The sequence below is a fragment of the Rhodamnia argentea genome, chromosome 9, assembly GCF_020921035.1.
Source record: "Rhodamnia argentea isolate NSW1041297 chromosome 9, ASM2092103v1, whole genome shotgun sequence".
NCBI lineage: Eukaryota > Viridiplantae > Streptophyta > Magnoliopsida > Myrtales > Myrtaceae > Rhodamnia > Rhodamnia argentea.
Window position 1 is genome coordinate 13,441,041 of NC_063158.1, and position 23,214 is coordinate 13,464,254.

The 23,214-nt window shown below is 39.0% G+C and overlaps 2 protein-coding genes across 14 annotated transcripts; one reads left to right on the forward strand and one right to left on the reverse strand.

The window, feature by feature from the left end:
* Positions 1–242: 242 nt before the first annotated feature.
* Positions 243–4,019, forward strand: LOC115757284. 3 transcript variants are annotated; one of them, XM_030697458.2, is made up of 6 exons: positions 243–357; positions 829–1,003; positions 1,370–2,065; positions 2,788–3,235; positions 3,376–3,457; positions 3,696–4,019. In XM_030697458.2, the coding sequence occupies exons 1-6, from the start codon at positions 328–330 to the stop codon at positions 3,900–3,902; spliced, it is 1,638 nt and encodes a 545-aa protein (XP_030553318.1). In that variant the 5' UTR covers positions 243–327; the 3' UTR covers positions 3,903–4,019. The 3 variants fall into 3 exon arrangements, with proteins under 3 accessions (XP_030553318.1, XP_048141063.1, XP_048141064.1); XM_048285106.1 differs by having other exon boundaries at positions 313–357; positions 1,376–2,065; XM_048285107.1 differs by lacking the exon at positions 243–357 and adding an exon at positions 511–715.
* An 8,095-nt stretch (positions 4,020–12,114) lies between these two features.
* On the reverse strand, positions 12,115–20,222 carry LOC115757283 (auxin response factor 6). 11 transcript variants are annotated; one of them, XM_048285098.1, is made up of 17 exons: positions 19,679–20,222; positions 19,479–19,543; positions 19,102–19,390; positions 18,607–18,747; positions 18,404–18,516; positions 17,868–17,966; positions 17,737–17,793; positions 17,496–17,651; positions 17,295–17,379; positions 16,528–16,618; positions 15,996–16,160; positions 15,795–15,917; positions 15,340–15,415; positions 15,067–15,211; positions 13,478–14,628; positions 13,153–13,343; positions 12,115–12,646 (listed from the first exon to the last, which is right to left on the reverse strand). In XM_048285098.1, exons 3-17 carry the CDS (start codon positions 19,142–19,144, stop codon positions 12,439–12,441), a joined length of 2,844 nt encoding a protein of 947 aa, XP_048141055.1. In that variant the 5' UTR covers positions 19,145–19,390; positions 19,479–19,543; positions 19,679–20,222; the 3' UTR covers positions 12,115–12,438. The 11 variants fall into 11 exon arrangements, with proteins under 11 accessions (XP_048141055.1, XP_048141056.1, XP_048141049.1 ...); XM_048285099.1 differs by having other exon boundaries at positions 19,102–19,395; XM_048285092.1 differs by having other exon boundaries at positions 19,102–19,908; positions 19,983–20,222.
* Between the last annotated feature and the right edge of the window lie 2,992 nt (positions 20,223–23,214).

The window sequence follows — 23,214 nt, forward strand, 5'->3', positions numbered from 1 at the left end:
GAAAAATGTAATAAAATTAACGAATCATTAATTAAGAATTAATAGACCATATTTAGGCTTGGTCAAAATTTGGCCGGATCCATTTATCCTATAAATTTGGCAAAAAGGTGTAACTGGCTGTATAATAAAAGAGATGGACCACGCATATTTTTTAATTTGCTATTGTTTTTTTTTTCGTTCTGTTCTATACTGAGCGAGACTGTCATTAAAGTACGGTGTTGCTGTCCAATGAGCTACAAATTCTTCTCTTCCCCTTCCACCCGTAGAGAGAGAAAGTGTTCACCTCTGTTTTAGAAAGAGGGAGGGAGGGAGGGAGGGAGGCCGGCTATGGAGTACGAGAGGATAGAGAAGGTTCAGGTAAACGCCATGTTCTTCGACTTGGGTGTGTAAAATTAATCACCCTTTTGGTCAGCCGACTCGAACTCTGCCGGTTCGCTAATGCATTCCCCTGTTTTTTTCCATCTTCCAATCGGTAGCGATTTTTCTTCTGCTCTTTCTTCTTCCCCTGTCTTTTTTCTGTGTCGGTGCGAGGTGTTGAAGAAATGTTTGTGGTGTGGGTGAATCTCGCTTCTGGGTTGAGTTGGTCCCGCCGACATGTTTGACTGGTCTCTGCTCGTGATGATTGAGCGAGTTACTTGCTGTTTGGTTGAAGTTTGACAGTGTTTAGCGTTCGGATTTGCGGTTGTGTATGCAGTAGTTGTTGATTAAAACGATGGTTTGTTCGTGTGATCTTTCTTTTTTTTTTTACAAGCTTTAATCTGGTTGATGATTTCGTTGAGTGCTTGACGGTGGTCTTTCCGTTTCTGGGTTTGATCCTTCAAAGTACAGACTGGTATGATCTCTCCGAGTAAACTGAGGATGAAGCTGATGGGTCCTCACCATCATAGGAAAAAGGACGGGTCCAACAGCAACTCTTCAAGAACATCGCCTTCCAAGGTCGAGGAGCCCGACTTCGCGAAGAACAGCTTGTTGGCCTCCAATGGCGCCGAATTCGACGAGGAAGGTGCGTGGCTTTCACCTTGTCCGCTTCTCGTTTTCGAGAGGTTGAGTTTTGGATTGTCTTGAATGCGTTCTTGAACAGAGTTTTCCAGGCACGCACTTCTCAGGGAAAGCTGCTCTTGAAAACCACTTTATTTTCTGAACAAATTGATGAGGTGCTTTGAGTTTGGTTTGTGTTAGTTTGTTCTTGGAATGTTTAGATTGTCTAAACGAGCGCTGGCGATTTTGTGAGTTCCTGGTTTAGATTAAGATGTGATTATTGGAGAAACAGTTCTTCGTTCTCTTGCAAATGCATTATTTTCTTGTGAAAGAGAATCGTGCTTTTGTTCTTAAAACCAGAACTTGCACTGATTGGAAGCTAATACTTCAGTTGCAGCTACCAGGGTAGAAACCACATTAGTTAAAGCACCTGTTCAGTCATCTGTCTCGGAACGAGGCCACTTTAATCAGGCCTCACTCAATTTCAGAGCGGCAGTCGTGAGAGAAAATGAGAATGTAGGCCGTGCTCGCATCGAACAATTCGCCAAGGGAGATGGCAGCAATTCCAGTGCGGTTTATCCTATGAGAATATTGGAGGATGAAAATCTCGACTACGATAGCAATGCCAGCTCATCCAGCTTCGAGTTTCACAAAGGGGAGAAGTCGGTTCATCACCATGTCAACAGGTCGCTCTCGAGGTCGATGCCATCTAAGTGGAACGATGCCGAGAAATGGATAATGAACAGGCAGAGCGGCCAAGCTAATTATTGGAAGAAGTCCGTTCTGCAAAACCAAACGAATCGCCTGCCGGTGATGAACACAATAAGAGTTGCTCCTGAGCATGCAGGGTGCGAGAGTAAGTTATTGTTTGCTAGGGGGTCCGACACCAAGAGAGTTGATTTTGGCCATCCTACTCATCAAATGGGAGTTGATAAGTTCTCTTTCGGCCCTTCTGGGGGAATGCCGACTTCAGGTCAATCTAATGATGGAAATTTACGGGTTGATGCAAATTCTCAAACTAAGGATTTGATGGAAGTGGTTCATGCAGATTCCTCTTGCATAGAAAGCTCAACAGAAGAATCGACAGGTATGAAACTGTTTCTTGTGAAGCATCATATGTAAGCTTAGTTCTAGGTAATCAACGCATTCGCGCTTTTCAGATTAAGAGGGTCCCTTATCTTTGAAAAATTATACTTAGGCAGTTCTAGTAAGTTCATCAATCTCCACCGAAACTTGCTTTCCATGTGATTCTGTTGCGTCATATATTTATGAATCACTAACTGGGCGGCTGGATGGATGCGCATAGCAATCGTTTTGCAAGGAGACACCGGCAGTTTAGGTGGCTCGACAGTGCCATTAGCACAGCTATGTGTATTCATTTGCAGATTGATAGATGGATTGATAATAGGACGTAGGCTTAAGAGTGTTTAAGTCTCAAGTTAAGAGGGAAAAATCAGCATAAAGCACGAGCTTAACGCAGTAGTCGTAGCGCATAAGATTTTGTGATTTTCTGTTGGCATCAATCTGTCTGCATATTCAAATCTCCCGGTGCTTGCCAATTTCTCCATATTCTTCCCCAGCCACTCACTACCGAGAGCAGAAAACGAAAATATAGACCATCTCTTGCTGATTTTGTTGTACATATTGCTATTGGTCATAAATGCGTATACTCAAAAAAAGGGAAATTTGCTCATCCCTGCATTGAAAAGTGCTGTACATCTTGTCTCTTTTTTTAATATCATGGGATTTTTGTTCGGAGCGATATTTATTTACTCTTGCCAATGATGTTTCGATGAATCCATTACGCAGGCGTTCCTACAATGAGAGAAGTTTCCATGAGAGATATGGGAACGGAGATGACTCCTGCCACTAGTCAAGAGCCTTCAAGGACAGCAACTCCTGTGGGTTCAGCTACCCCACTTCGTAGCCCAACTTCGTCGGTGCCATCAACTCCTCGAAGAGGAGCACCAGCTCCCACACCTGCGGGGAACACCACCGATGAAGAATCTCAGCATCCGATAGAATTGCGCAGAAAGGAATTGTCCGAGGAAGAAATGAAGCTGAAGACGAGGAGAGAAATAGTAGCCCTCGGTGTCCAACTGGGTAAGATGAATATTGCTGCTTGGGCAAGTAAAGAAGAATCCGAGAAGAACAAATCTTCCTCGGAAAAAGCTACTTTGGTAGAACTGGAACGGATCGAATTTGAAAAGCGCGCAGCTGCTTGGGAGGAAGCTGAGAAATCTAAACACACAGCAAGGTTCTTGTTAAAAATTGCTCCCCTTCTGACTGGATTTCATACCGCTTCTTCGTATTCTCTCTTGAAAAATGTAGGATACAAAGGTATGTTTCTGCAGTAGGAAAATCTATTAGCCTGATGATAATAACCCGCATTCTCAGATACAAGCGTGAAGAGATCAAGCTGCAAGCATGGGAAAGTCAGCAGAAGGCAAAATTGGAAGCAGAAATGCGGAGAATAGAGGTACTTAAAATCATTAGCGCTGAAGATGCCAGTCGTCGATAGATAGAACCGTTCTCATAGGAGCCCGAAATTAATTACTTCAACCGGGTGCTGATCGAATTTGTTTGCTAGTATTCATCTAGTTCCTTAGGCCTAGTGCAGCTACAGTGTAGCATATAGAAAGCCAAGAGCAGCAGGTCAACTAGGTTTCTTAATATTTTAGCACATCTCTTCATTGTTGGAGTGACTCCTTTTGCAGGCTCAAGTGGAGCAGATGAGAGCCCAAGCTCAAGCAAAGATGGTGAAGAAGATCGCAATGGCAAGACAGAGATCGGAGGAGAAACGGGCTGCCGCCGAGGCCAGAAGGAATTGCGAGGCGGAGAAGACTGCCGCGCAGGCGGAACACATTCGTCAAACCGGACGAATGCCGTCGTCTCCTCACATCTGCTGTGGTGGTTGGTTGTGACAAGTAACATCAAAGGATAAGACAAGACAGAGGAAGTGGCCCAAAAGAGTTCCCACGGCATGCATACGTGGAACGTGTACCCTTGTACGTATCAATCAAGCTCACCTGTTTCTTGGCTTCAGATGCAGAGACTTGTTCTTAAAATCTCACATGACATGTTGGTCATGATGATGTTTAGTGGTTTGAGTATGTGAAGAAACATAGGTTGCTCCAATCGTCTTCCATGGCAGGGCCAACGATTTGTGATGCTGAAGGTTTCGGGTTGTATTTGTGCATTGCTAGTGCGTCAATCCCAGCTTTGCACGAAAAAAATATTTTCGACAAAGGAATGAGAATTACGATTGTCTTTGGTTTAACACTATAACTAGTAATGTCGTAATTTTTTTTATGGCGTTCATTTTGATGTCGAAATTTTCGTCGGATTATTTAAATGACAAATCGTGAAAAAAACAATCGCTTGGCTACAAATTCCGGCCTAAAGTCCTGACTTTTTTTTTTAACCAAACACAAAAGTCCAATGTGGATTATGAGGTGACTACTCAACCGGTGCCGAAAACAATTAGGGCACGGTTCTTGGAGGAAATAAATTGGGGTCCGGAAGGAATCTCATAACAAAGGAAAAGGTGAGTGCCCCGTCCACGTTGAAACTAATTTTGGTGTTTGTGGAGACGGATTTGAGCCGCTTGTCCTACTCCTGCATTCCATCACAAGATTCAACTCTTAATTTTGGGGTTTCTGAATTTGGGTTTGAACAATTTGGGGAAATAACTTTGGTTTGTCCACATTGGGGTTTATATTCTAGACGCGGTCGTATAGGGTTATTAGTGTTGACTAGGCACGCCGGCGAGCCAAGTTAGCCAGGAAAATTTATAAGATATTACCGCATTGGATTTTCGGCGTCCTAAATCAAAGTTTGCACTTTGGTGAACCTTTTTTTTAAGGATGGTACTTAAGTGATTCGACGAAAGCACTTAGGTGAACTTTTTTTTTTAAAGGTGGTACTCAAGTGATTCGACGAAAATTTTATACACTAAAATAAATGTCGAAAGTTATAACATTTCTTAGTATCTTTTTGGCAGACATGATCATATTGACTTAACTGGGAGATTCCTTTCAACCTTACTTACCTATTGAAAGCACTTTGTGTCTGTAAGCATGAATATGGCCTTTTCCAAATTTTCAGTTTTTAATAGATTTATCAATTAGGAGAAAATCTAATAACTTGCCTTTCCAATAGCAAAAATAAATAAAAATAAAAATCTTGGAAAAGATTGAAATTATCTTTTATAAACTAAATTTTCCTAATAAAAGGAGGCAACTACATAAAAAATACAATACTTAAAAGGATTACTAGTTGTTTTGTTCTATATTACGTATAGTTATATACAATTCTAAAAAAAATCTCTATTTAAAAGGAGGCAACTACTTTTACAAGCCACGATGATCAGTATAGTAATATTATCTATGTTTGGTATTACTTAAGATTTTATAATCTCATCAAATAATCTTGATTTGGAAAAAGGCAATTGTCTTTGGTAGAATAGTGGATGTCGTTATAATGTTCTTATTGTAGGATGTGTAACATTTTAGTGACATCTTACAAATGACGACAGATTATATTATTATGAATAACATTTGAATAAGTAGTTAACTGTAATACTTGTGTCATAGAAAACGTTTATAATATCTTATAATTTGTGAGTGTACGTATAAATCTTAAAATTTTGCATAATATGATTAGCATAGATATTAATTAATTCATCTTACCTTACGTATGATAACTTTCATATTTAATGTAGCTTTATGAGTGATTTAATAATTAAACATAGTGTATAACGAAATTAAAATCGTCACAGAATCCATATTTCTTAGTGTAGACTAGATTATGATCTCTACATATACCATCTCATTTAATAGTGATATTCCTAAAAAAACTCAAAATCCAAAATCTAAATTAGCTAATTATAATCGACTTCCAATTATTTAAGTCGTCCTAGAAGTGAATTTTGTTAGTTTACTCAAAATTTAAGACGATTGGCTAAACAGACGTAAAACTTTATAGGAACTAAATAACGTATACCTAAGCAAAATGTAAAATTAAACTGGAAATCGCATGTGCACAGCCACGGATGGATGTCATTTATATTAATTTTTTTTTTATCACTGTAAAATGATTATTATGTCTTTACTGCCTAATATTCCAGCCGGGTAAAAAGAAATTAGCTAACTATGTTAGTTATAATATCATCATCAACATGTTAATGGAGCCACTCGATCAAACGGGTTGTGTTCGACGCTTTGAACTAAATAATGCATAACTAAGCATACAATTCAATCGACCGCACGGTTTCAATTATATTAATATGTAATCACTTTCAAATGATTATTACGTTTTTACCGCCTAGTATTCCAGTAAGTTTCTAGTACATTTATCGTGTGTGTACCAATTTGAAATTTTTAGTAGACAAAAAAATAATTTGGGATAAATTTATCACATGTATATCAATTTTGGATTTTTTATGATCAACAAAATAGTTTGGGATGAATTTATTATAAATCTATTAGTTTGGGATTTTTCGTGGTATCAACTCTTATATAGATGCGGATAGGTTCTATGCCACCTTTTGTGACCCAAAATATATATATATATATATATATATATATAGCTATATTTGCAAGCAGTTTTATGAACATAATTATTACATTGTATTGGTAATGACAATGATTGTTCTAGTTTTAAGAACAATTGCCTCTTTTTAACAGGAAACTTTATTTTGTCGCACACGATTTCAGCATTTGGTAAAAGAAAAACTTTTGTGCTGTCAAAAAAAAAATTTAGAGTTTTTTTATTCGATACAGATTTTAAAGATTGTCAATCTTAAGAAAAGTCACATCGATGGCACGTTTTTTTTTTTTGGTTGAAAATCTGATGTCACTTAAGCGAGTCATTTTTCAGTAAAATTTCATTTAAGTAACTAGTTCCTTTAACTTTAAAAGGAATTACTTGATAAATAAACGATTTCTCCATGACATCAGTTATGTTTTCCTCTTTTATACGATTGAAAAAAGATGTCATAAATAATTTACCTAAAACAAGAGCTACAATAAGATTTTAGCATAGCCATCATGTCATTTTAAACATGATTTTAGATATTAATTGACAAGACTAGATATTTCACTTGATTATAGCCAAAAGGCTGAGAAAGGAATAGAGTACGATTCTAGATATATTGCCATTAACTTGTCAAGCAGATTTTTATATAGATTGTTTCTCAGTCTTGTTAATTTTTAACAATATAAAAGTTTAATAGGTATTTAAGGGGAAATTTGTCTAAAATGTCCTAAACCTATTGTATGACGGCTAATTCAGTCTTAAACATTTTCATTGTGCCAATTTAGTTTTAAACATTTTCAAAATTTGCCAATTTAATCATAAACTTTTTAATTGTGTCAAATTAGTCCTAAACTTTGTGATGATTTGCCAATTTAGGTATAAATCTTTTGATGAATTGTCAATATAGTCTTCCAGCTAATTATCTAAATAATAGGTTTGAGACTAAATTGACAAATTATCATAAGGTTTATGGCCTAATACCCTAAAAAAATCCAGCTTTGGCTCTTATTCTAATTTTACCTTTTGTCTCATAAAAAACCTTCAATTTTAGGTGCAGTCACAATTCTATCCTTATACAAAAAAAAGTCTCGGCTCTAAGTCCAGTTTCAAGTTTACTCTAATTTTTTTCCCACAAAAGATCACCAATTTTTACTTGAACCTTGGATTTGCTTCCATTAACCCCCCCACAAAATTGCCATTGGCGATTCTGCACTCGGTCTTCAATTTCCCGTGCTTGGGAATGTTCCATCTCTTGCAGCTAGAGAGCTTGCGCTCGGGACACTCAAATAGCTTGTGGTTAGGAGTTATTGTGGACGGAGGTTTGATGGGGTAGATTTGTGATGCAAGTAAAAGTTTGTGGTCTTTTGGGAGACTGCAAATATTTTAGGATGAAATTGAAATTGGACTGTAAAATTAGGACAAGATTAAAGTTGAGAGTTTTTCATAGGACAAAAAAAAGTCTAGGGTAGAGTTGAGACTTGACCTAAAGTTTAGGATTTTTTATGGGACGAAAAAAAGTTTAGGGTAGAATTGAAACTGGACCTAAAATTAAAGGTTTTTTATGAGACAAAAAGGTAGAATTTGGACAAAAGTTAAAGTTGGAGGTTTGTTAGGGTATTAGGCATAAGGTTTATTACTAAATTGGCACAATTGAAATATTTAAGGCTAAATTGACCAATCATCAAAAAGTTTATAACTAAATTAGCCCAAAGGTTCAGGAGTGAATTGATTGACGTACAATAAGTTTATGACTATTTGGATAATTATCCTGATATTTAACACTATTTTATCGATGCTTTTTCCCTTTTTTTTACCTTTTCACCTCCTCTTGTGGCCTCTCTCTCTTTGTGCACACCCCCTCTTTTTCCAATTAAACTAAATCTAAATCCCCTATCGTCCCCAAATTTCAATGCTTCATTCATCCATAGAGAAAGCGATTGCACACTCAGCAAATTTCTGGCCATCATAAAGAGCACAATTGCATCCGAGATTTGAAAAACATGGTTTCTCACATCACAACTTAAAGCAAACCATAACAATCATTAATTAGAAAAGTAGAGCAGCCTAGGTGCGCCACTGAAGTAGATTTGAGAGATCGCGTCCGCTCTGTCAACGATAAAGACATTGTCGCGGTGGGGTTGCATCACAACCTCGGCTGGAGGAGCGCCGTCGACGTCGATGGGTGGCCGAGCCACTGCCATAATGCTGGCGGCGACGTTCGGGAAGTTTTTGGGGTCAATTTTTTCCCTTTGGATTGTGACCCATCAAATAAGATATTTAGGGACAAAACTACGCTTATATATTTCGTTCGAAATACAGCACGTGGCATGCACAGTGAGATGAAAGGTCGATTGAGACGAATCCCAATCTCTCGAATTTTTTTGAAAAAAGTGGCCTGCTTCATTGAGTTTTTTAAAAAAAAATTCCGCTCGCTTTTTTCTTTTTCTTTTTTGACTTAATACCATGAAAAACTTCAAAATAATACATCTTTGAAAAATTTACTCAAAACTCATTTTTTATCACAAAATAACCCCAAACTACTAGACATGTGATAAATTTACCCTCCGTTAGTTTTCGTTAAATGGAGTTAATATAAAAAAAACCCTAAATTGGTACTCGAGTGACAAACGGAGAGTAAAAATCTCAAATTAATACACCCGTCAACTGTCACGTGTTATCTTACTTAGCTAATATGACGGTAAAATTTTAACGGAAACTGACGATGATAAATTTATCATATGGGTACCGGATTTAGGATTTTTCGTGGTATTATACCTTTATTTTTTTTCACTTCTGTTTTTTGGTCCTCTCTCTCATCAAACCCAACAAACCAATATCAGTGGTCAAGAAAATAAGTCAATTCATCGCAACTCATTACAAAATCACCGTAATTATTTTACTTGAACTTCCTAATTTAAACTGTTGACCAGAACACATAATGTGAAGCAATACCGACTAATGAAAACTTTAACCACGATACTCCGATTGATTACCTTAATTAGAAAAAAAAAAGTAATATATTTTGTAAGGCAAGGCATGTGTGGGTGGATGGACTCGCAAGAAGCAAGTTACCCATATGACTCACTGCCTGTGCTAATAATGGCCTAACATGATGGACACATCTTTTTTAAAATTAAACATCACAATAAAGATACCACCAAAACATCTTGTCAAGAATCTCTAGCGTATCTCTCATTCAGCACTTAGATCCAAATAAATGCAGAGGCACGTTGAAGAAGGAGCGCGTTATTTTGTTAAAAATTCCAATCCGAATATTCGAATTTGTAGAGCGACGTTGGATACTTTAACATCCCATCTCACGTGGGGCATGTGGAAATTGATGAATGAGTCCCACACGAGCAGAATAAATTGAGGCGAAACCTGATTATGATACCATTTAAAAATGGCTTAGATAAGCAATGTGAGATATTCTAACCATCTCCTTAATAATAATAATAATAGTTCTTTAATTTATCATGACAATCTAATGATAGACTTCTAAACCACCCCCAATTCTTGCAAGATTTCGTGGGACCACTATCCAGTGATCTTGAAGTTAAGTTTTATATGTAATTATTTTAATACTTCCCCTCGCACGTAAGCTAGAAAGATTAGAACTTACAAAACTCCTGCTCTAATACCATTTGAGATTTTATTGAGATCACTATCAACTGCTTTAAAAGCTTAAACTGTTAGTATCCAAGTTTTGTCATGCTTGCTTTTCCCCGGGGGATTTATGGGTTAATTGTGAAATTCTTCATTAGCCATCACTGTCTCTTCTCAATTTAACCAGAAGCACATCTCGGTTTGATATTAACTTGCGGTAGTAATGTCGGATGCATGTTTTTCTCGATTATACATTGGCGTCACCTAAGATTTACATAGTCACTCATTTTCATTGGCACATGTAAAACGAGAGAGAGAGAGAGAGAGAGAGAGAGAGAGAGAGAGAGGAAATTATCTCTCTCTCCACCAACACAAGAATTTTCCCCCCCTCCCCAAAAAAAAAAATTCATATTGGGGCTATCATTGAGATAGTGCCCTACCTTGTCACCATTCCAACACCGTCCAAAACAAAAGAGGCTCTTATCAAAGTGACCAAACCCCACCACATGCACAAAAACACCAAAACCCATACCTTCATAATCATGTCCCACCTTTCAACTTAGCTGGTGTCCAACCCAACCCCCCAAGTGAAGGGAGCTCAATTTGCATTATCTTTCTTTCCTTTCCAAAAAGTCACAAAGAATAAAAGACATGCATAAATTTCTAACTTCTCTCAAATGTATATTGTGTTGGCTAGCTTTGATCTATTAAAAAGAAACAACGACTTTATTTTATAATGACCAAGTGTCATGAGTGCTCTCGTACTTTCAACTCAAGGACTTATGATTGTCGGATCGATTATCACCCTACGAAACTTACATCTACCGTGCTAGTTCCCTTTCTAGCGGCAGGTTAATTATGGTCATGCCCGTAGGTTATTGAAAAAACAAGAGACGCATATCAAGCACCATTATAAATGGAAGAGTTTATGCCTTTCGTCATGGATAAATCAAGTTGGCAAAAGGCTATTCAGAGGCATTAAAAGTACCTTAAAATAGCCATTTTTTACAAAAATGCAATCTATAAAAGTCCATGTACCCTATAATCAGCATAATATATTATCATAATTCAAACCTAATAAGGAATATCCGGACAACAATCTCCAAAAACCTTAATTTGGTTGGACTTGTTTTCATGGGACAAGGAGGGTTTTGCGTTACCTTTAGATGACAAGATTGTGGTGGTAAAAATAAAAAATAAAAAAAGAAAAAACAGAAAAAGGAAAAGAAAATGAAAGAGGTACAATGAAATTAGGAGGGCCACACTCCTCTCATTTGTCATATCCACTGACACTTCATTGGGTCCATATACGTGGAAAAACACATTGTAGGGTGTTAATCAGATGCAGCACATGAAACCCTCACAAGCTGAATCCTCATGAAGAAAGATCTGGCCAACATAAAATCACAACAATCAACATAATTGTATCTTTATAAACAAAAAACACAAGGTAACATGTTTATCCAGAGGGCCAAAGAACATAGTTTATTTTAGCTGTAATAGTGACCTGATCTGGCACAAGCTAACTGCATATTTCTTCAGAAACCATGGTTCTTGAACTTAGGATTCTACCCACTAGGGTGCAAAGAATGCACATAACCGGACCAAAATTTTAAGCTAGACTTCCAACATGAATAGAAAATTCATCCCAAGTCGTGTATTGGGGACAAGTTTGAGCCGAGACATGAACTACTGCGGTACAACTTTGATCTACTTTCCCACCTCACCCAAATGTCGTTCAGTCCTGTTACTATGCCATTTCACTTTCAAAGTTCGAAAGACCATGTTGCGAAATTATTGTCAAGACTCGCTCTGCTCGACACAAATAATCACAGATTCACAGTGGAAGAACAGATTGAAGCTCCCAGTACACAGTTGAAACATGATTACCTAAATCTGTCACGTAGATGAGAAAATCACTTTACCTTAGTCATTACTTTCAGGGAGATTCATTTACAATACGTCCATGACATGCCCAGAGACGCAAAAAGATAAAAGCCAAATATAGAGAAAGTTTCGTGGTCTCCAGTTCCTTCGACTGCAAATAATGCCACACGAACACTACAGACTACACAGAAAGAACGTTGATGAATAAGAGATCAGAACATCTGCAATACCCAGCATATCTAATGTTACGATAACTAATTCCTAGTAGCGATATGGCATATAGCACAATTCGGATACATGGGGGAGACGCAAATATCATTACAGTGCTAACTTATGCATAGTGTTACCATCTAATGCAAGTCATCTTTCCAACCGCACATGGCTTGGACAAAGACTGAATATTACAGGAGGAAATTGCATCTTAACTGGTCATAGAGTTCCATAATCAAGAGACCCCACTGATGGTATTCCGGAGCTCATGGTTCTAGAATCCTGTCGGTTTGTGAATTCATCGCAAGTACCGTTCGAGAGCCTTTGAACAGGGACGGAATTCAGAAGCTCCAGACCGCGTTTGCCCATTTGCTGGACTTCTTGAGGTGAGAGTATCTTGATGCACCAAACACTGTTCACAAACTCCCTGCAGCAAGAAACAATTCAATTCATAAAATCGAGAAGAGCACAAAAATTGGAATTTGTCTAACAAGTCCATCGGATAATCATTCACGGAATAACATCAAGACCAGTTGCAGAGGACAGATAATCTTGATAGCTACAAGGGGTAAATCAGCATTCAAGACCCTTAAGCTGCTAGAGAAAACCCATATGCATCACAAGCACTTGGATATTTCACAAGATCCTACATCTTAGGAAGATGATCTGTAGACAAAGAAAGTGTATAACCCTACCTGTGCGATCAAATATATTCATGCATGCATATGCTAGTGCACCAGAAAGAACAAGACAGAGCATCTGATTAACTAATCTACAATCCAACCAATTGGAAGAGAATCAATAGATTCCTTTTCGGGATAGATTCATCCTTCCCGGAAGCAGCAGCATACAACTCTCCGAAAAATTTGAAATTCATTGTAAGGAAAAAATGAAACTTTAAGCACGATAAGAATAGAGAGGATGTGAACTCACGGCCAAGGGCCATCACCAAGGAGAAGAACATCATTCTCCCTATCTACGAATACAAGCTGCCAGCCTGATCTCAGAGGGTCCTCCAACTGGCCTTCAAGGCTAAACATGCGAGCAAGCTCACTCCGCAACTCATTGTAGCTGCTGAATTTCGTGATGTCTAGTGACCTGCCGAAGGACCCTGACTTGTAAACCTGTCAAATAGACCAATCACCATATTCAAAACCAGCAAGTCATTATAAGCATATACAAAACATAACAAATCAAAAAGGTTAATAAATGAATGCATCCTCGTGATGAACGTTTCAGAAGTTAGGAGGTCAGTTACCTTAACAAAGGTTCTCGTCGGTGGGTTTACTTGATTCAGATTTTCTTGTGATTGCAGAAAACCCGAATCGTCGATGCCACCGGGAGGGGCCACCGATGGATTAGGTGCAAAGTCTGCACCAGTGTTGCTGATATAGTTAGAAGTGAAGGGCATGGATGTCGAGTCACTTTCGCTGCCAACAGCCCTTATGCTTGAGATCCCATTCTGCATCAGTAGTGATGAGGGTTCTAGATTAACTCCGAATAAAAGATGGCTCTGCACGTCAGTGACTTCTTGGTCCAAACATTCTCTGCCAGGAAAAGGTGGCAATGAGACAGAACTTGGAGAAAGATTATTCTGGGGCGGGCCCAGCTGATCCATCTGATCCATCTGAGGCAAAGTGCCTTGGGAAGCCCCTGAAGGAACAAGAGATTCGATTGCAGCTCGCTTTGACGGCCAGGAAGAAGGGGACACCAAGGAATTGGTCCTGGGCAAGTTGAGGTGATGGGTTGACTCATCTTGAGTAAAAGAGCCCAAGAGGGTCTGCAGGGGAGAGACGACGGGGCTAGTGACAGGATTGCCAGTTGAATCAGAAAAGCTCAGTTGCTGGCAAAGGGAAGGCATGGTTTGCAGTGATGCGGTGTGAGACTGAGAGGACAAAGTGAATTGAGACGGGGAAGAATCACTACGAATCTGGTCCTGGTTGACCAGCTGCTGCCGCAGCTGCTCTTGCTGTGGCTGCTGGTGATTAGTAAACGAGTTCTGATGCTGCAGCTGTCGCTGAAGAAGGTGAGACTGCACTTGGTCCTGAGAAACTGAATGACGCGGGCTAGCTCGACTCCCTTGGAGAAGAGACTGCTGAGGCTGAGTTGATGTCAACATTTGGGATGGCATCAAAGAAGCGGAAGCGCTTGGTATGTTCTGCATGTGCTGAACAGGCATAAGGGAAGTGGCAGCCAGCTTGGAGGGATCAGCGGCTCTCATTTCCTGTAGAGCTGCGGCGGCCATAGCTTGGTACATGTCTGTTTGCAACCCGAGCATGGACGCATCCAGCCTCGGTTGCATCCACGGTGTCAACCCCATTCCTTGGAAGTTTAGGGACTGAATTCCTCGGTCTCCATCTCGAAGCCACATTGATGGAGAAGCCATTCCCATGTCATCGTCCCTGAGGCCTTGGATCAACAGAAGAAACCAATCAGAACACCAACAGAAGAAACGGAAGGCTATTAGGATAGTCTCATGGTTATAGTAATGTTAATGTGCGAGTATATTCAAAACGTAGACAATCCCTGTAGGAATAACTTAAACTTACTAATAACACAATAGCTTAATTATCTTGATAACTCTAGAAAGGTTCCGTTTAACATCGACAAATATGAAAGCGTTAACCATAATAAGAAGCTATTTTTAAAGAGATGAAACCATTCATATAAATCCTTTAACAGGCATCTCTGGGAAAGATGAAACATCACTTGCAGTAAATAAATTGTGCAAAGGAGAAACATGAAGCTGATCTGACATTCAGAACGAAGCCTTAGTGGCAAATTTATTGTAGAGGAAAGCCGATTCATATAGCAAAGGATCAACATTGGTGCATGGTTAAAACATACCATAAGTGGGTAGTCCAGTTGGCCAAGGGCGTTTGAGCCTTAGGGGAAAGGGAGACGGGTACATGGGGAATGTTGTAAGTGGTTCAATCTCCCACAATGACACTCTTGGCTGTCTCTCCCCGGCTGTGGACTCGTCCCATCCGACCTGCATGCATTCGTCAATTGCCATTAAGTTAAACTAAAAGGTTCCAAATATAGCCAGCTAAACTACCTATCCAATTTGGACCAAAAAAAAAAAAACTACCTATCCAACAAATTGGTGAAAGCATATACCTTCACAGACCGCCAATGGGAATTTGGCCATCGAACGGGATCCAAGTCACATATGCCTGTAATAGTTCCCATATAGCTGTACATCCAAAATATTTTTCATTCAGTGTTACATTAGACTCCTCCAAAGTTATTTCTTTGCAACAATAAATCAAGAAAACTGATGGGGTTTTTCTATTGAGGCATTACAGGAGGTGGAACTAAAGCAAAACTGTAAAATGAATGCAAGTTGAAACAGTTTTGCCAAAGAAATCAAGGGAAAAGAATAACATGAAGTAAACTCAGCAGTCCTCCATTCACGAACATCATATACTGTAGCTAAAATGTTCTTCGACATAGAGCCATTATTACAGGGAAAAAATACCCAACAGTACGCAAATGAGAAGTATACTGCCAATAAACAGTCTAAACTTATGGCAACCATAATGGATCATAGCAGAAAAGAATGAAAAACTTACCGCCTGACACTAGATTCTTCTGTTTCAAAAAGCATCCTAAAGCGCATGCCAACAGAAACACGTGTATGATAAACTGCTTTGATGTATTTGGCCAGGGATATGACAAACTCAGATGGGCTAGCCCTGTGGCAAAATGTCATGAGCTTTAGAAGAATTTATAAGAATTCACACCTCCCTCAAAGGATCAAGTTGTATATGTACCTTGGGTTATAAAATATGGTGAAGCGGCTATTTGTTGCAGCTGCGTGGGCTGCAGCTGCAAGAAGACCCAAGTGCATGCTGTCACATGATAAAACTGATGATGGCATCACTGTTTGAGGTCGATTAGCACGTCTAACCCCAAGAAGTAATTGGTTCTTCTCGTTCCTGATGAAACAAATCCGACCATGGTATTAGGGCAAACTCTAACTATGTTCACCACACAATATCAATTCCATATTCTTGTTGCAAAGGTTTGGACACAATTGAGTATGAGGAACAAGAAGGTAGTTCACCCGCAACAACTCATTCAGAAAGCATCAGCAGAGAGGAGGCAAATTACAAGCAAGTTGAGGGCTCCTTTCAACAATAGATTTTCTGTGTATAATTCTGACAGTGAATGTTCAGGGTTGGAAATTTCCCAAAAGAACAGTCTCAGCATGTGGAGAACTCTTGAGATCGACTGTTAGATAATGTAGTAGGTAAAAGAAAATTGCAGTAACGATGCCAAATACAACCTCATTGCACTGCTTACCATATAAAGAGCACCGAATCACCAGCAACAAGCCTTTTAGCGCTAACAAACACACTCCATCCTGTTGTAAGAAGATGCCTCTTTGGCTGGCCTGCTCAAATAAGAGGCAGAGGTTGGTGAGAAGCACATACGTAACAATACTGATCTAGACTTGTTGCACAATGATAACAATTCAGAACAATGACAGGAAAAAACGAGGCTCCAAGATGAAAAAATTAAGGCTCACATATGGGCGACAAACAGAACAATCAATTGTCACTAACCACGGTGGAACTTTCATTATGCAATTTTCTCATCAGCCTCACAAGCCGTATTTCTCTTCTTATAATAAGGAAGCTCATATTTCGCCGTTAATAAACAATGAAACTGCATATACTTAGCCATCAGTAAGAAATACACACAGAATAAATTTGACAGGAAAAAACAAGGCTCCAAGATGAATAGATTAAGGCTCACATATGGGCGACAAACAGAACAATCGATTGTCACTAACCACGGCGGAACTTTCATTATGCAATTTTCTCATCAGCCTCACTGGCCGTAGTTCTTTTCTTATAATAAGGAAGCTCATATTTCGCCCTTAATAAACAATGAAACTGCATATACTGCATGTACTTAGCCATCAGCGAGAAATACACACAGATTAACTTCAAGAAGGATAAGAATGCGGCTTCAAGCCTAGAAGTAAATGGCTAGAAGACAGAAATAAGTCACCATTTTTTGCTCATATTTCTTGCACAATAAATGAAACGTTTGAGAATACTTACCGCGAAATATATGCCTAAATTTCCATTCATTGTCGTGAAGATCCCTTGCCATTAATTCCTGTGCTGGAGGCTGTAGGGAGTAATCCTGAAAATTACACATAATAGTCAGTAATACATCGTGGATTCTATCGCTGATTTTCAGATGCCACAAGCACACGTGCAGAGAGAGAGAGAGAGAGATAGACAGACAGACAGACAGACCAAAGGTGGGAACACTTTTTCAGCTGCCCGGCGGGGAACCGAGAAACCACCATGTGTACTGGTATCACTGGCAGTCAATGTTTTACAAAAGTAATTTGTGGGTTGCTTGCTGGGGGAGCCTAATTCTGCTGGAAGGTATGCTTCCTTTTGCTCTTGCTACAAAAGAAATATACTTCTGAGAAACACAGGGCATAGTCACAAAAGATCATTACATTAATACTAAGGAAGTTATGTAGCATACTGGACTAAGTGGTTGCAATGTCATTTGAGCATATACTTCGTCCGTCTCAATATCTGCCTGAAGTTAACAAAAGCTTGAAACTTTAGGCACATTCTCATGATTCATCAGAGGTAGAGAGGAAAAAATCTTACATGCATGGTCAAATTGTGAAGCTGGCAGATAAGTTGTGGAGGCAAGCTTGGGTAGTTAGGAATTTGAGCATCTACCTCTTGATTGGTCGATGCTGCAACCTGATTATGCAGATTAAGATTAAAAAACAGGAGAGTTTCTTGGGGTATGATCACTGGTTGTCCATGAAAAGAAGAAAAACGATGCCAAGTGTCCAACATAAAAAGTTCGAGGTGCAATTTTTCGCCAGCTACTACCACAAAACAGACACTTGCGAATAAGCCTGTTGGGTGGGTTTGTAATCTCTGATCATACATAAAACGCATAATGAATAGCTTATCTAGCTCATGATCAGCGCAGCAAAAGTAAAGATTAAACTACAGAGCAATCTCAAACTGCAGGCTAATTAAGGCACCCTCCACACTTAAGCAAGCTTACTGATTTGCTTGTTTACATACTTCACTCTTCTTCAGAAAACACAAGCTGACATACAGAATACATCACCCAATCCAAAATCAATTTGCACTAATTTGTCGCATCCATATTATCCTCTACTGACCTGCTCGCTATGACCCTGAGGGAAGTAGACAACTCTGCTTCCGATAGCAGGCAGAGAAACAAGAGGACCAGCACAAGCATGCCAAAGTTCAGAATTCAGAACTCTCTTTTCACCTGCAATATTTCAAAAGAGATGAATGAAAACAACTACGAGTTTCGAAAATCGAAAACGAGAAAGGCTAGTGGTGAAAACCAGCTGCACACAAGATAACATGGCCACTTGGTACGGCCATAGTGCGGAAAATAGATTGATTTCTCTCTCTTTTTTTTCCCAATCGTGGCTTCTCAGAGGTAACAGCAAGAACCCAAATCCAGCATCCAAGAATTTAGAAAAAGCAAATTCAGCTGGACCAAGAAAAATGAACCCCATCTGCTGGGGCATCCAAAAAAGCAATTCACACTAAGGGAGGAAAAAGCAAAGACACGAAAAAAGTCACATCTTTTTGCTCACTAAGCAAGAATTTGGTTGAACAAGCCAGCCAACATCTTTATGGTCAAGCTTTTGGCCCTTCCACTTCTAAATCATTTTCGAAAAACTCCTGAGCAAGGGAAATTGTAGCCACCCCAAATTTTAGAACATGACACAACTTGTGCCAGTAGAAATCTGAAGACAAAATTTCTAGTTGCATAGGTCACTCAGACCAGAGAGGAGAGAGAAATTCAAGCACAAAAGTTACATCCAGGAAACAAGAAACATACCTTCCTGGGTTTGGGGAGAAAAACCAGCTGAAGACAGCCTCATTTTTCTGGCAATCAGAACTGCAAAATCCAAATTTCAGCGGAACTCTGAAATCTGAACACGTCTTTAAGAAAATTTCAACACCAACTAAAGGAGATCCAAAATTGCGAACCTTCTCTTATTTTCACTCGAATTCTCTGGGTTTAAGTATACAACCACTGCACTGACCAAGAAAAGTTTCTTTTTCTCTTCCTTTTTACCCCAATTTTCTCTTCATAATATAACACCAGACTTTAGCATCTCCATCACCTTCACTGACAAAACCCACAGAATCAAATCCACAAACACCATCTTATTGAACAGCTTCAAACTACTCAAAGCTGGCCTAGCTCAAGACGTTTTTATAATGCTGAAACCACGTATAATGATCCATCCCAGAACCTTCAACCAAACCCGGTTCCGCTACAAAACACAACCCATTTCCGCCTCATTCGCTCTCAGTTAATTTCATTTAAAACCCAAAGAAAACCCCCACAAAACGTTCCGAAGCTCGAGCAAGAAACTTCATACCCCAAGACCTCAGAGAACAGAATCCACCATCTGCAACTGCTCAAGAAGCTTCTGATTCAACGAGATTGACAGCCAATAACTCCAAACTCAAGAAAGCACAACCCCCAAAGACAGAGGCAACCACGAAACTGGATCCCGAGATTCAAGAAAGCAAGATTTTTTCTGAAGCAGAGAAACCCAGATGACGACTAGCAGAATTCGAACGATCCAAGCACGAGGACGACGACGGAGATGACGAAACTCGAGAGTTTGAGCTCCTGTAACATAGGAAGAGAGGTTACTCAGAGGAAGTGCATATATATATTTACATACACAAGGCATGTAGGGGTACACGTGAGGGGTTTCTCTGAAGGAAAAGGATAGGGATGAATATGAACATGGGGGGTTCGGTTTTTGTTTCCAGTAATGGAAAAGGAACAGCGAGCTGTCACTGATAATGGTGGTGAAGAAGAAGCTGAAGACTGTAGTTGTAGTACCTGCTAGTGGGTGGTAGTTCTGCTACCTGCGCTTTTACCCATCTCTCTCTCTCTCTCTCTCTGTCTGGACTCCCTGTTTTCGTGTGTGTGAGAAAAGGCAAAAAAAGAAGAGAAGAAGAGAGAGAAAATCTGACAATCATTTCTCTCTCATGCACGCCCTCCTTTCTCTCTCTAAGAAGACCGTTCGTTTTTTGTTGTTTTCAATTTTCTTTTTCGGGCTCTCCAAGGTACAAAAGACAGCAAGAAATGGCAGTCGTCTGTTGATGGAGAGGCTCCCCCTTCTTAACCTTTGGAAAATTTCAGTGAATAAGCCTGAAATGCCCCCAGATAAGTTTCATTTTTACGGGATTGGGTTTTGCCTTCCCTTTGGTTTTGGATTTTTCGGTTGTTTCTAACATCAAATGTGTGAAATTTGCATAGACCTATAAAAAAAAAACATTGTTTTGTAAATGATGTCGGAATCATCTCTCTCCTACAAGGCCTTGTCCTTCTGATATATCGAGATAGACGGTTCCACAGATGCGTTCCTCACTTTAACATGACGGTGCGCGCGCGCCTTACATCTTTTATTAACAATCATATCTTTTTCTTCCGTGATGACGCGAAATGCCCTCTATTTGCTTTACGTCTAATGGATCTAAGGTCCGAATGAGCTAACGAAGCAATTTAAAGACCTACTTAGGTCTAGTTAACTAAAATATTTGTTGTATAAAATATTGAGTTTCGTTTACATTATCGCACCGGCCGAATTTAGTGCGAAGTATTTTACTCTACATACCGAAAAAGTACGAGGACTTAATGGTTAGGTCATCCCAAACTGTTATGCAGTTTCTTATGAAAGATAAAATGGAGGCAGTTTATACCATCTATAAGTATTGTTTGGGTGATTCGTATAGGTGAAAAATCATTAACTTGAGTGCGGCGATTCGCCTTACTCGTCTTTTTTAAATTAAATCTTCACTTCGATATGCCCTTTTACAATGAAATTGAAGTCCAACGTGAATAATTCTTCGTCTGACATGGCATAATTGACGGAGATGATGATAGTTTAAGAGATCGCAGGAGGTGATGAAGAAGAAAATGATGTCGCGAGGTGATAAAGGAGGGAGGAGGAGGAAGAGACATGACCATTCTCAACCAAGAAGAGGAAGAGGGAAGACAAAAAGCAGCTTCCCCATGTTGTTTTCTGCATATCATCAAACCGAGTGGTGAAGAATAACACTTCAGTCCTCGGGAATCTTGACTTGCAAATTTGGGTTAGGGTTTCAATGGAAGTTGTCAGCCCCGATTATCAATTCATGGGAAAAAAAAAAAAAACAAAGAGCTAACGACGTCGTTGTTGCCCTCTTTTGCTAATTGGATTTCTCCAGCAAGTCACGTAACCTAACTTAAAGTAAATCAACGCCACGTCCGATTTTTTCGGTGGGGAAAATCGCGGATGTCGCTCGCATAAATGATTTTTAAAATTCATGCTTATCAAATGATCGAAAAAATTTGTAATACTTAAATGAGCGTCATTGAAAGTAATGCCACTTGTGGTATTCTTGTCTCTATAAAATCTACAGAATATAAATGCGGGCACTGATCAGGGTAATGACTTAAAAGCAGGGTTGAGTTAAAGGTGGCTCAATATTTGATGCCCACACAACTACAACAAGGCAGATTGGCCCTTTTTAAGCACACCAACAGAGAAGGCACACACACGAGAAATGTCTAGAGAAGTCCAAATATATATTTCATAAGGTTACTTATAGAAAATGGATGATTTAGAAGATATTTTACGAAAAACCATTGCATGTATCGCTTACCAAAACGAATAAATGAAAAATAGTTTCTTGGTTTACGAAAATATTTAGACATAAATCATTTGTCAATAATAAAAAACTTTTCTATCGATTAATTATTTCATGCGATCCAAATGATAATCAAATCCTTCATATTCTGTGAAATAAACGGAGTTTAAAGCTTCGTTCGTTTCGCGAAAAATAATTTTTAGGAAAACATTTTTTCGCATTCTGTTCACGGAAAATAAACGAGTCAAGGAAAACATTTTCCTCTCATGAAAAAATAAAACATATTCAAAGTGAGGAAAATGATTTCATCTTTTTGAGAAAAGAAAAATATTTTTGCTTATCTTTCCTTCCTCTACTCTTTCACATTTCTTTTTCTTTTAATTATTTTTTATTTTGTATTTTTTCTCTTTCCTCTTTATTCTTTTCCCTTCTCCTTCGGTTAGTAGCACACCACGGCCGGTGACCTCGATCTTGATCGAGGCCCATCCTCGCCGGATGTGGCGAGGTGAGGCAAGGCCTATGGCAAGGTCGACAAGCTCAACCTCCTCGCCTTGTAGCCAAGTGCCGACAGCCTCGAGTAAGGCCGGTGTCGCCTACCTCAAGCGAGGCCAAGCCTCGCTAGATCCGGCGAGGTGAGGCTCGAACTCACTTGCATCTATCTCTGTGGCCGGCGATCAGCCGAAGAGGGGGAAAAGAAAGAAAAAAATAAAAGAGAAAAAAATAAAAATAAAAAGAAAATTTATTAAAATGAATGCATGAAGGAAAATCAAATTCGGTTTTTCATACAGGCAAAAAATATTTGCTAGGTCATTTTTAGATTTCTGTCGAGCACGGGATAATATTGTCATTTTCCTGAAAAATGACTTTTTGAAAAACATTTTTCATAAGCATCTCATTTTTCGCGAAATGAACATAGCCTGAGTAACATTATAAATGTCCAAAAAAGACCATGTATTTATTCTATGAAAGATAGATCAACTAATTACGAGTTTGTATGAGAAAGCAAAGCAAATGAATTGTTCATCACTTAGATTTTTTTTTCTTTGGTCGGAATTCGTGACTTAGATTGAATAGCCCTCGGAGTCTGGGAGTTATTTCTTTTCCTTCCAAATTCGAAATCGTTAGTCAAAAGGCCAATTTTCACATGAGACATTCTTTTAAAACGACAGAACTCTATCAATTAAAAGTAGTCATTTCTTGTATTATAATCACATATCATTTGTACATAGTGGTTAAATTAAATGAATTCTAAGAAGTGATGCATAACTCGAAAGAATTTGAGTGTCACGTCATA